A 13,224-nucleotide genomic window follows, 5' to 3' on the forward strand; every position below is an offset into this window, starting at 1 on the left:
ATTTTCTTTAAAAGCTGAAATGTTAACTAGATCATAGTTTTTGCCATTTTGAAATGTAGCTTGTGTTTAAAGAATATATGCATTTCCCCTGAAAAGAGCTGATGATGGTAAGTTTTGCAGCAGGCACAGATGCCAGCAGGTGTGTGACCCAGTGCGGGGAGGATGGGACCAGCCTTTGCAGCAGTAATGCGGATGTGGTACAATGTTATCCTCCCTGTTCCTCAGCTCATCATCTCTTAACTTTTTTTTTTTGTTCTGTTTTGCAGAAGCCTTTGAAATTGTAGTACGCCATGCAAGAAACTTCACCAACAGCATGTTTAGGACCCACTACCAGAGCATGGGGCCCAAAGCTCTTAAGTTAGTTGGAGAACTTTTTACTGATGTCTCGCTGTACATATTGGGCTCTGACATCAGTGTTAATGACATGATAAATGAATTTTTTGACAGTTTATTCCCTTTGGTTTACTCTCACTTGATTAATCCCAGCTTCCCCGATCCCTCTGTGGAAATGACTGAATGCCTGCGGGCAGCCAGGAGAGACCTCAAAGTCTTTGGTAACTACCCGAAGATGATGATGACGCAGGTGTCCAAGTCGCTGCAGGCCACGCGAGTCTTTCTGCAGGCACTCAACCTGGGGATCGAGGTGATAAACACTACTGACCACTTAAAATTCAGCAAGGACTGTGGACGAGCACTGCTGAAGATGTGGTACTGCTCGCACTGCCAAGGGCTCCTCCTGGCCAAGCCCTGTGCCAGCTACTGTGGCATGGTGCTGCAGGGATGCTTGGCAGGCGTCGTAGAGATCGATAACCACTGGCGAGAGTACATCGAGTCGCTGGAGGGGCTGACCAAAGGCATGCATGGCATCTATGACATGGAGCACGTCCTCCTGAACCTCTTCTCCCTCGTGCGGGATGCAGTCGTCTATGTGCAGAAGAACGAAGGAAAGCTCTCGACAACTGTGAGTGGTTTTCTGCAGTTCTCCAGCTTGCTGCCACAGCAGGGCTTGGTTGTGTACCACTAGCTCTACATGTTGAAACTAACCTACCCCTGTCCTCCAGCCAACAAACCCCAAATGCTCCAGTTACCAGCTCCTCCCTTCCCCACTTCTATGTTTTTTGAAGGTTTCAGTAGCATTTGAAACTGGTGTTTGTATGGCCTGGGCTTCAGTTAAGGGCTTTGCCTCTTTTCAGGTTGGTCAGAGCACAAGGGTCTGGGCTCAGCCTGGCATCAGCCTTGTAGCTGGGGTGTGAGACTGGGGGCTGAGATGTCCCAGCATTTTCAGTACTCCCTGGGCGCTGTGCTTGCCTCGGATAGCTCTGAAGGTCCGGTCCTGCTCTCCAGGTGTCCCCTGCCTCCTTTAACATCACTAAAATGGACCTCCAAATAGATGGCAAGTGAAAGCATGTGCTGTGGAAAGCCTGTTTCCTGATTTACTAAGGGAGATCTGGTTTCCCTCTTTTGGTAGCTCATTCCCATTTTGGGCTGCCTTTAATCCCAGGGATGAGGTTATTTCTTATTTATTAGGAGTGACCTGACTCTTTAAAAACACATTGTGTGAATTTCTGAGCCTCCAGAGAAACGGAGGCTTTCTAGTTCAGAAAATCTTGCTGCTCTGTTTGAATGCCAAGGACAAATGGGCTGTGGTAACACAACACTAGTTTTGCAGAGATTTTTCTTGAGACACAATTGAGCTGCTCTGTGCAGGTAGGGTAGAGTTGGGGATGGAGCCAAAGGTTCGGGAATATTTTTATAGTTTGCTTAAAGCCAACTATGATTAAAACCTGCCACAGTTTCCCTGTGAGTTGCTTGTTCCTATCATTCTTGACTCCCATTTACAAAAGAACTGTGCTTATGTAGGTCACTGTAGTACTTGCACTGTAACTATTATCTTTTTTGGGGACTGTGGAAATGTATTGGCTTATGGATTTGGAGCCCTGTGGTGTTCAGCCACCAGCACTCTTCTGTGCTGTTTATATGCCATCTTTGCTCAGTGATTGTCTGAGATGTGCCACCATATCCAGGCTGTGAAATAGCGTGGTGGCACCCGGGCAGTTTCACAGCCCTGAGCAGTTTGGCACACGTGGTGCAAGCTCTTTTTGTTGCTTAGAAGGGATTTAGGGACCAGATCTCTTGGAAGGTGGATTACTCTTGTGTTGTGGTGACCAGGAGAAGGCTGTGGCCAAGGGCTGGATTATGGTGCTGGTCACTTGGGCAGATGGATGTGGGCAGGATTCATGGGCTGCATGTTATGCTCCAGGGTACAGTCCATGCCTTAGCCCCTTTCTGCAGAAAATCCGTTTTACAGCAGCCTGCCAAGTGTTTCTGATGTCCCCAGGACCACAGGGAGGTCCCAGCTGATGGGGTCTGGGGGCAGCAGCTCTGCTGAGCGTGACTGCTGCTGCCGTGGAGCCAGGGCAGGCTCTTCTCCCATCGGTTAGAATCTGTCAGCCCTCTCTGGAACAGCAAAGGAGCAAAGGTGTAACTGTAGGTTTAGCTTGAGGTCAGGTGAGGTGGAGAATTCATGTTACAGGTGATAATGATGTATACAAGAGAGAAAACCCAGCTCAACTCGAAGTGCAGTTGGCATTTCCAAGGCAGTAGGAAACAAAACTTACTTCTTCATGTAATGTGAGCCCATTTGATCTCGAAAGACCAGTTGACATATTCAGCAAAAGCATCCAGCATGTTTTGCACCAGCAAAACTGCCATCCATGTGGGTGCTAAGGCAGAACAGAAACATTGTCCTTACAGGCTGTATGCCAGGTTTTACAAGCATGCGCAACACACACATTGCTGTATGGTCCTGAAAGGATATGTGTTTGTCCTCCAATTTCCTTCTTTTATTGCACAACAATAAAAATGCACATTTTCTTGAAGATGTCCATCTATACAGTGAGGGAACATGACTGCCAGTTATATTATCAAATATTGAGACTTTGATCTGTCTACTGAAAATGTGTTTGTGGGAGGACAAGTAGATAGAGCGCTGCTAAAGTCAATGCAAACCATGCGAGTAGAGCCATAATCTGCCCATTGTCCGTCAAACCAGAACATAAATTGACTTCCTTTAAAATAAAAAAATCACTGAGCACTGCAAAACCATTCAGTGCTTTCGTACTTGATAGAGCTGTTTGAATTCATTAGTGCCATATATAGTTAGGTACTTATTTAAACATAACTCCTCTTGATTATTTAATACTTGAGTGATTCTTTTATTTGCTCTAGAGACATATTTGAGTTGTAGGAGTGCAGAGGGAAAAAATCCAAGCCAAGCAAGCCAATTGTCTGGCAATTGTCACTAAAAGAGAATGGCCACTGGGTTTTAAAAGTTTATATTTAAAATACTCATATTGCTCAGCTAAGGCTCTTATGTCAAACCTGAGCCCAGAGCAACATTTTTTACGAATGAAGGTATAAGCTGAGTAGAGGAATAGGGCAGTAATGGAGGTGCTGACAGCCTTAACTACAGCATTGCAGATGGCCTGACTCTGATAGTTGGTCTGCATCTGGGATCTGGGGTAAGTATCTCTGCCCGTAAGTGATAGAATACGTTTTTTTTAAGCTGTGCTGGAATGAAAGTTTCTCTGTTAAACTTATCAGCACATATTGAGTTTCAAAGACTATACCCGGAAGCAAACAGTTGTATTTACTGTTATCCTGTAAATACGATTGGGTTTAGACACCACTGTCATATCAAAGTATAAAATGCCGCAGGAGTTATCTTTGAAAATGTGGGGCTTTGCTCTCTTGCTGGCTTCTCACATCGATCTCTTTTATTACTGACCTTGGCCACCACTGCTTCTGTAGGCAAAGTTCAGTTCACCTGTATGTTATGAAGGTTAATGACAGGTCATTTAATTGTCATTAAAACCTCCTGGAATTGCAGAAAACTTATCTTCCATGCCCATAGTGATTATAGCCTGAATAACAACACTACTGCTCTTGCCTGTCCTTTGAGCTTCTTTTGTTTTTCATGGCATTGGTGGCACTTTTGTCGCAGTAGTTTTTCCTCCTGGTATTTCAGGTCCTTGGGTGCGTTACCTGACCAAGCATCCTTCCTCCATATGGCTGCTCCTCTGTCCCCTCAACACGCACCCCTAGGCTGGGTGCGGGCATTTGCACGAGGACCTTTAATTGCTTGCACCAGACCTGGCTACAAAGGGCATGTGAACCTGCACTCCTGAGGTGTTGCATAGCCTCCAGGTAGGTTTCTGAGGAGCTCTGCAATCCCCAAGACACAGAGTCATACTGCTGTTAATCTGCTTTTGGAAACTGTGTGCCTCCAGGCATGCATTTAAATGTAAGCCTACATGTTGGTGTTCCTGGTATGTAAACAGCAATCCAGAAGAGTGAATTCAGTAATATTATGGCAGTAGGCAGTTTCCATCCCAAGCCTGGCTTTTGTCAGCGCTGGTGTGTGTTAAGGCTTTATTATTTTCAGAATTTGTCTATGTAAAAACTTCACCCCTAAAATATGCTATTAAAACACTTTATCAAGGAGGCTGAGTCCTGGGGCAGATTGGGAAAAAAAATTTCTGTCTAGGGCTGTATATATATACTAATTTTCCTGTCTGCTGCTTTTTCTGTGGTTGAAAATGTGCCTAAGTGTGTCTACCTCTTGTAGATACTTTAATCAAGAATGTAGGGAAGAGTGATTTTAGTCAGTCTGTGTTTTCTACCACAAACAAAGACAACTGGAGAGAAGCAGTACAAATAAATGTCATAAAATATTCAACTCCAACACCTCTTGAAGTTAATGCTTTCTCTGCTGTTGAAAGTACAAGAGAGACAATAGATGTGGGTGTCTTGTATTGATAATAGTTGATCTCCTCTGGGGTTCCCTACCTTAAGCCAGCACTGTAAATTTATTTTGAAAGGTTGCAGAGTTGAGGTGAAGTCTGTTGATCTGACACATGTATTAATTTGTCTATGTAAGTATGTTTTCCTAAATGCTCATACACACAGCCCCCCACTCCCCACCCACCCATGTAGCTCCTCAGGGTTTTGAACCCATCCCAACAGACTGGGAAACAGCAGGCAGCTCACAGCAGAGTGAGACACGAACCACAAAAGGTGGGTGGCTTGGGCTGAGGCTGTGTGTGAGGAGGAGGAGGCACTGCAGGTGTGAGTTATCAGAGAAAGGGATTTGGGTTTTGGCTCCGTTGGCTGCTTTGTCCTGCATGCCCAGCAGAGCATGTGTCCCCTTCAGCACTTCGGAGGGGTGGCAGGACTTCTGCCCTTCGGCTGTCGGGTGGTGCCTCTCTGTCTGGACATGGAGCTGCAGTCCCCGATCCCTGTCTGGCACAGCAGGACTCTCTGCTTGGCAGGGCCTGTGTGTGTTAGTGTAATTAGGGTCGGGCAGAGAAGATACTGTGGAGCTGATATGTCTGTAACATGCCTGGATCTGGGAATGAGGAGTGGTTGCAAAGGAATACAAGATTAGTTTTACAAGTCCCATGCAAAAAGTACATTGTGAAAAACACCAGCAATGCACCACCAAGAAAAACATAGCAAGAAGCTTCAGCCAGTCCAGGCTTGTCAGGCAGGTGTGCCCAAGGCTGGGCATCTGCATCTCTAGGTCGAGGTGCAAAGACACGGGCTGCCCAAGCTGCCCAGCCCCTGCTGCTGCCCTTGCAGTCGGTGGAGGTGGGCAGTGCTATCTGCAGAGTATTGCCTAGAAAGGAAAGAGCAGGGAACTCTGCAAAGCATTTTTCTTCACTCAGAACTGATGGCTGAGTTTCTAGAAAATCCTGTTAAATTGCAAAATGAGGGTAGCCAGACCTTTGTTGAAGCAATCGCACCCATCTGTGCTGAGGAGGGGAGCAGGTTAGAGGAGGGGTACCAGTGCCGTAGGGAATAGGGTGCTGTTCTCGGTGTGCTCGCACTGTGAGCGAATGCCTGCTGCTTTACTTCCCTACAAACATCTTTTAAAAGATGCTGAGGGCTGGGGTCACTAGGTTATGCAGCCATGCTGCAGAGCTGCTGAGAAGGCGAAGCCACAGTGCAGGCTGGGTCTGGTTTTATGCCAACGCTGGAGTGCTCACCCTGGCCAGCACGGGCAGAGTGCTGGGTGTGAACCCTGCTCTGTTGCTGGCTGTGGGAAGCTGCCCAGGGAGTCCCAGGGAGGAGTAGAGTTGAGCAAACTGGACCCTTGTTTGACCTGGATTTTTTGGGAATCCTGGTGGGGAGACCATGAGGATGCTGAAAAGATAATGAGCTACTTTGTTTGTAGCACCACAGGGAGAGGTATTGCTCTGTTGCATATTGGTGTAGAAATTTGCAGTATCATATGGGTGCACAGGGATGAAATTCAAGAGTATGTAAGTAAAGAGACTTTTGGCCCCCGGGGGTGAAAATGTAACCTGCCACCATACACAGTGATTCAGTTCATTTGTCAGGATGGCAATGCAGGTGTGGTTTTCTCTGGATACTGCCCGGGAGCTGCTTTTGGAGCCGGCTCACCTGGCAACTCGCTGGAACATGCTTTGCTCGGTGGGTTGCAGCGGCAGGGAGCTCCCGTGAATTTTCCTGTCTGCTAATGGATTTCTTTCTGTGCTAGAGCTGGCAAGAGACTTGTGAGGAAAGCTTTGAAATTACAGCGCTGTTCAAGAAGTCATTCCCTTTGAGATGCCGAGATTGGTTTCTTTGTACTTTTAATGCAGGTTGCTTTCTGTTGGCATTGCTCATGGGATAGTCAGCTGGATGTACAGCCTCTGTATCTTCAGTTGCTTTATTGGCAAAGTTTAATCCTCAGGCTGTTCTCTCATGCTTGCTGGTGGCTAGCCCCATTTTTCACTTAAATGGAAGCTGGAAAATACGGGGAGGTTTTGGTTTTCAGTAGGCTCAGACCCACCTGTAGCTATCCCAAGGTGTGTTTATCGTGTACTTTTGTTAACCATTTTGTTATAGGCAGTGTAACGTGCCTGATAAGGCGTGTAAAGCAAGCATCTGTTCCTGCTGCAGGATGAAAATAAACCTGGTCACCAAGGACAGTATCAGCAACATTCTCATTCCTGTGAAAATACATTGGGAGCATTATGATTGGTTGTCTGAAGAGGTTTCAGATATTAAAGATTTTCTGATAGTTGGGGAAGTATATGGCAAGGCACTGGACTGTAAGGCGTTGGTTTTGATCCATAAATTCCCACATTTTTGGCAGCTTGGCTGGTGCTGAAAGAATAAGGACAAAAATTATTCATGCCTGCAGTTTTGCAACCCAGCATCAACAATTTTGGTCCAACGACTTTGGCACACTGCTGCTGGTCTGAAATATTTAGTTTAATGTTCAAATACACAGTAGCAAATTAAGGGTCTGCATCTCAGTTTTGGAAGGGACTTTGGCCTGAATGCTCTTGACCATTGCTTGCCTCTCTGAGGGAGTGAAGCTCGGAGGTTATTCTCAGCGTAGTGAAAGTTTTATCTCTTGTCTGGCCTGGGGAGCAAGGTTATTGGCATCACAAGCTTAATTAATTCACTGCTAATGAGAGCTTTGCCTCTACAGGATATGGGTAGCAAGCTTTCATGGTCTTTGGTCAGCCTTGCCCTTGTTCTGCTGGGGTCCAGTGTGGACAAAAGGCATGCTGGTCTGCCCTCCCCTGATGGCATGGTGAGTTGCGGGTCAGTTTGTCACTGAATTGAGCCCAGCTGAAGTGAGGCAGGCGCATGGGGCTGTGCTTGGGAGCATGGGGGGCTGCACAGAACTGCTGTGTGAAAGCAGTGGATGTGGCCAGCAATGCTCAAACCTGCTCATGCAAAGCCAGAGGAGGTGGCATTGAATATCAGCATGGGTTTAATTTAAAATAGCACTTGATTTTGCTTCTATTTGTAAACTTTTATATTGTCTTATGTTCTCCTTCTGTCTTCTTAACTGGACATGTCTGGCATGTTGTGCCATTTTGGTGGATTTTTCAGCGATACTTTTTTTTTTTAATTACAGATAGAAGGTAGCTGCTAACAGTGCCCTCCCCCCTCCCTGCACGCACACACGGCAGCACAGGGGGCATCTTTTGACAGCGCCTTTGATGCCCAACCCAACTTTGCACTGAAGCTCACACAAATCTTTTAGTTGACTTCAGTCAGAGGCGGATCACTCAGCTGGTGGCAACTTCATTCCCACTACTCTGTGGCACAAAAAAAGCTTTTTAAAGCTGCTGCATTTTATGGGAGGGAATATCGTATGGCACCCACTGAGCCTGGCTTGATCTGACTTCAAATCATGTGTTGGCTACGGCGTGAGCTAGATGCATGCAGGTTGCACACAGTGGGATGTCTTGCATCTTTTCCGAGCAGAAGTCAGAACAAACCTAGAGATCTTGTGCAGATTAATTACTGGTTCTGTGTACCTGTTTGTATGTACTATGGCTTGGCCTGTTCCTTGTTTTAGTGGAGGACCTGATTTGTTGTGCAACTGGCTCCCAACTGTTTAGAAAGATATTTGTTTCAGAGATGCCCTAACGTAAGTACAAAGAGCTAGCAGAGTTAGTGGTGCAGGATATGGTCTTAACAATTGTAAGCAATGGTACACAGCTTTGCAATATTATGCAGCTTTCTTTGCTGTACAGACCATCTTTTTTTCTCTTCTCTCTACGTTTTCCTGGCTCCCATCACAGCAGTATCTGGCAGCTGGACGTGGGATGCTTTGGGATAGGGGAGAGGAGAGAGCTGGTGATCATCTCCTCCAAAACAGACTGTGCTGTTGCAGAAGTCTATGGGTGTCTCTGTTCCTTGGGCACTGGGCTTTAGGCTTTGACATTTCAAATGGTCTCTTTTTGTAATAAATTGTAACAGTCAATGACATAATGCAAGGTCTTGATAATAGATTGGGTTTAAGTGGAAAAAAATGAGCTTCAGGATGAACCAAAGATGACAGTGTCAGAAAGTTCCCTCCAGGTGTTGTAAGGCTCCTGCCATTTCAGGAGCTTGCTGGGGAGGAGCTGCCCCTCAGAATGGGGAGGGCTGGGGCACAGCTGCTTCTATGGGGGTGAGTTTGCAGCTGAGCTTTACAGCTGCACCTCTTCCAGAGTTAAACCAGCTTTATGCTTGCCGAGATCCAGATTTCGTTTACCAAAAGGACACTATGAGCTGGTGCATGGCAAAACCAGGAGACTTTTAGGTCTGATGTGACCTGTCTGGCTTCAGATGAGCCTGCAGAGAAGTTAAGTTCATGGCGTAAACTGCCTTGCTTCTTATTTTAGCTTGGTTCAGACCTTCCCTCCAGACAAGCTGTTGCCCTCTATGCTTACTGGGAGCCAGGGAGCTGCCTCTGGGATTCTTTCTCAAAGCTGGCCGCACATCTTTGTTTTATGAGAGAGAGAAAATTCCCCAAGTATCAGCCCTGCAGACTCCCTCGCTTGCTGTCCAGATTGCTGCAGCCTCCTGTAACCTCTATTAACATAGATGCTTTATTAGCAAAATGTATTCTGGCCCATTTCCTTTCCTGAAGATTTTTATCCTTGCTAAGACCCGCAGCTTTACAATGCCAGACTCATGCTCACCAATATCCATCTCTTTATGCTTTTTACGCTAAACCTTCTTTTGGCCTCATTATCCATGACTGCAGTTTCCGCTAAGACCTCCATCTGGGGTCATTCACCGGGCATCCTTCATCTTAACTGCGCTGAGTTTACTTCCAGTGACAGTAACCCCCGTGAGTGTTGCCTTAGAACTAGAACTAACTCTCCCATTAGCAATGCTGATGAATGAGCCAAGAACAAACTAGAAACTTAAAAGCGACCCTCTGCAAAGGAGATGTAGTGCCCAGAGCTGCCCGGGCAGAGCACCGGCAATTTTGTTTTGTGCTGGGGAGGGTGAGGGGCTGGGTCACAATGAGTGTTTTGCTTCATTTTGAATTCTCTGCCTGTGTGTGGTGCTGTGAATTATATCATTTTTACATCTTATTGTAAAGTGGCTTTGAGGTACCAGGCATGAAAGATGACATCTACAAATACATTTAGCTGGAAAAAAAAAAATTGCAACAAACAGTTGAGGCAGATTTTTTCAGCCATCCTATGCAGCAAAAGCACCCCTTGCTGCCAGCAATGCTTTTGAGCAGTCCTTTTGGCCTCTTCTGGTTACTGCGAAATGAACCGGTGGCCTTTCCCATCCCTATGTGTTGTGTTCCCCCACTAATAAACCCCTGAGGGCACAGAGCCTGCTCTCAGAGGGTGAAGTTTGCTGCTAACTGCATTATTCTTTCAAAGTCTCGTTTGAGCAAGATTAGGCTGCAGAAAGCTGTACTGATAGCCTACAGTTACTTTGGCAGAGTTATTTCTGTTTAAAAAATAATGACAAAAAAGCAAGCCAGCAGTTGGGGAATTAGCAATTCTTTATGCAGGTGTGTCTTTCTAACCAATCAATTTTCACACCTAACTCTCTTCCATGCTGTCAGTGGTGGCAGAGATGATGCTCTTAGGTACTGACCTGGAGAGGGTGAGTGAGCCTGGTGGTTAGTGAGGATAATGTGGGGGTGACTGATGCGCTCGGAGTTAGTTCTTTTTAAAGCTTATTAACTCTTGGATTGCACATATTGATCTCTATCACTGTACAAATAAACTTCATACTGCTGCTCTGCAGACTACCAGAGAGCAGGTATTTCATAGTGTCTTGGTTTTAAGGCCACCACACAGCCTGTTGGGCTGAGGGAAGGACAGGGAGGGTTCACTCACCACTTATGGCCATGGGCAAGAAATAGACTCAACTTGGGGAAAAACACAAAAAAACAATTTAATTTGTTCATAATTTAAAAAAGAGCAAGACAATGAAGAATATAACTACATCTTAAAAAGGCACCTCTCCCCCACGCCTCCCTCCTTCCCGGGCCCCAAGGCTTTGTTCCCGATTTCTCTGTTCTCCCCCATGATGGCAGAGGGACAGGGAATGGGGGCTATCGTCAGTCCATCATGGGTTGTCTCTGCCGCTCTTTCCCCCTGTGAGGGGAGGGATTCTCACGGTCTCCCCTGCTCCAGCGTGGGGTCCCTCTCACGGGAGAGTCCTTCACAGACTAGTTCAACAGGAGTTCTCCCATGGGCTGCAGTTCTCCACTAACTGCTCTGGCGTGGGTCTTTTCTCACAAATTCATGTCCCCCTTCGGGCACAGTCACCTCCTTCAGCATGGGGTCCTCCACGGGCTACAGGGTGGTATCTGCTTCCACCATTAAATCTTCATAAATTGCAGACAGTGCGGGCAGGCGCAGCCACCTCTCCCGACATGGGGTCCTCCATGGACTTGGAAGAGAATCTCTGCTGCAGCACCTCCTCCCTCTCCTTTCTCTTCATTGACCTTTGTGTCTGTGTGGTTGTTTCTCTCATGTCCTGTTCCTCTCTCTGCCGCAGGTTCCTTCACTGGCTCCTGAGAAGCTCCTGGCTCTTGGGCAGGGGCTGTGCTGGGTTGGCTGGGCCATGGCAGAGGCTGGGCAGGCAGCAGCTGGACAGGCAGCCTGCCTGGGCCCTGCTGGGGCTGTGCCTCTGCTCCCTGCGCTGTGCCCCCTCTTCAAGGTGCCATTTGCAGAGCTGCTGATGGGCTCAGCCCTGCCAGGGACAGGTCCGGCCTGGAGCTGGGGAAACTTCCAGCTGTTTCTCACAGGGGCCATCCCTGTGGTGCTCCAAAACCTTGGGGCTGGGGGAACCTTCAGCAGTTACTCACAGGAGCCATCGCTGCTGCCAAACCAACGCACCACACAAACCCACCACACAGATACCTCAACTGCCGCTGCTGGTGTTTAAGTCATCCTTCCTCTGTCTCCTTCCCGGGGGATAGCCCAAAAAACAGGGAGTGGAGGACACTCGAGGGCAGCGGGGAGCGTGTGGGGTGGTGCTGGGGTGGCTCTGACCAGCAAAACGGCACCGGGAGCTCGGAGCAGAGGGGCCCGAAAGGGTTTGCCCGCCAGAGGCTGAAAAATGTCCAGGACATCCCTGAGCCTTGCTTCCTACAGCTCCTGTTGCTGGTTGGGAGCCTTCTAGCACTTCAGTAGCACTTTCTACCTGAAGATTTTGTTGCGGGATTTTTATTTTCAGTGAGTTGTGGAAATGTCCAACTCGCAGCTTGCAAGGTGAGTGGAAAGGAAAGAAAATGCACAAAAATGCATAAAAAATATTTGGTCCATTTTCTTTGACGGTCTGGTGCTTTCCCCCCTCATTCTGGCATTGTTGCATATCAATTTATTAGAATCAGCTTCTCATAATCAAATTCTAGTCCTCAGTTTGACAACATTCATAAAGGTGTTGTGATAAAGTCAAATTCATTTCATTTCTGTCTGCAAACAGCCCATTGTTGAATGAGCCACTTTAATATATTAATCAGACATATAATATAGCACTGTAACGAGGTTAAAAGTGCACAGTGATTTTCATTATAAAGATATTCTCAATCAAGCAGAAGCTAATCTAATGCTGTAAGTCATTTCGTAATTCAATTTTACTAACCGCAGTACATGTAAAAACAAGATGTGTTACAACAAAGTCTCAAAAAAGCCTTGCAGTTATTTATATCTTTAAAGAAATAATGATTTACATTTTCCATAAGCCTGATTTGTCTTTGGGAAACATGTAGTTCCTTTATCATGAGCAAAAATCTAATGGGAGTCTTTTTTTACCTTGTCTGCTATGTTTTTGGGTAAATTATTTTGGTGCTGACCTTTAATTGGATTAGCCTAGGACTGACTATCAGGGGAAAAAAATTAATATGGATCTGATAGCTTCAAAACTAAGAAAAATCAACAGATGAAGAAAAAAAAAAATAGATGAACAAAGAACATAGGGCCTCCCTGAGCCCTTTTTTGGTCTTGAATTGATTAATTTTACCAGCAGCTAATCTCTGCTGTGCTGAGATATTTTTACTGCTTTCTCATAATAACAATTATTACACTTCTATTTTAGGCTGCGTTTGGGGAGGTCCACAGCGTCGCCATGGGGAGGGCCCTGTGCACCCCTTGCCAGAGGCTGGATAGTGCGCTGTGGGGCTGCTCAGGGCTTAGCTGGAAAACAAATGGTTGTAATTATTCTGCTGAAGATATTAAGCAACTTAAAAACCATTAAAATTATTTTGTGAGCTTTGGTGCCTCCAGCTTTCTCGTTTTAGTGGAAACTGGTCTTTGGAAAGAGAAAGGTGGATGGATGCAGGGAGCAAAAGGTGGCTGCTGGGAGGGTTATTCCTATGGGGAGTTTAAAATAAGTAGGGTTACGGTCCTTTGTAAGGGATGGGTGAGTGGGGAGGAATGATGAGTA

General features: G+C 46.4%; 1 protein-coding gene across 1 annotated transcript in view; it reads left to right on the forward strand.

Moving 5' to 3' along the window:
* Window positions 1–266: 266 nt before the first annotated feature.
* Window positions 267–13,224, forward strand: part of GPC3 (glypican 3) — a gene marked incomplete at its 5' end in the record, with an annotated part of 82,040 nt that continues 69,082 nt past the window's right edge. The window contains one exon of the mRNA XM_010086718.1: window positions 267–961. Coding sequence (XP_010085020.1) covers window positions 267–961 — 695 coding nt within the window. The remainder of the gene's footprint in view (window positions 962–13,224) is intronic.

The sequence above is a fragment of the Pterocles gutturalis genome, unplaced genomic scaffold, assembly GCF_000699245.1.
Source record: "Pterocles gutturalis isolate BGI_N339 unplaced genomic scaffold, ASM69924v1 scaffold18141, whole genome shotgun sequence".
NCBI classification, from domain to species: Eukaryota; Metazoa; Chordata; class Aves; order Pterocliformes; family Pteroclidae; genus Pterocles; species Pterocles gutturalis.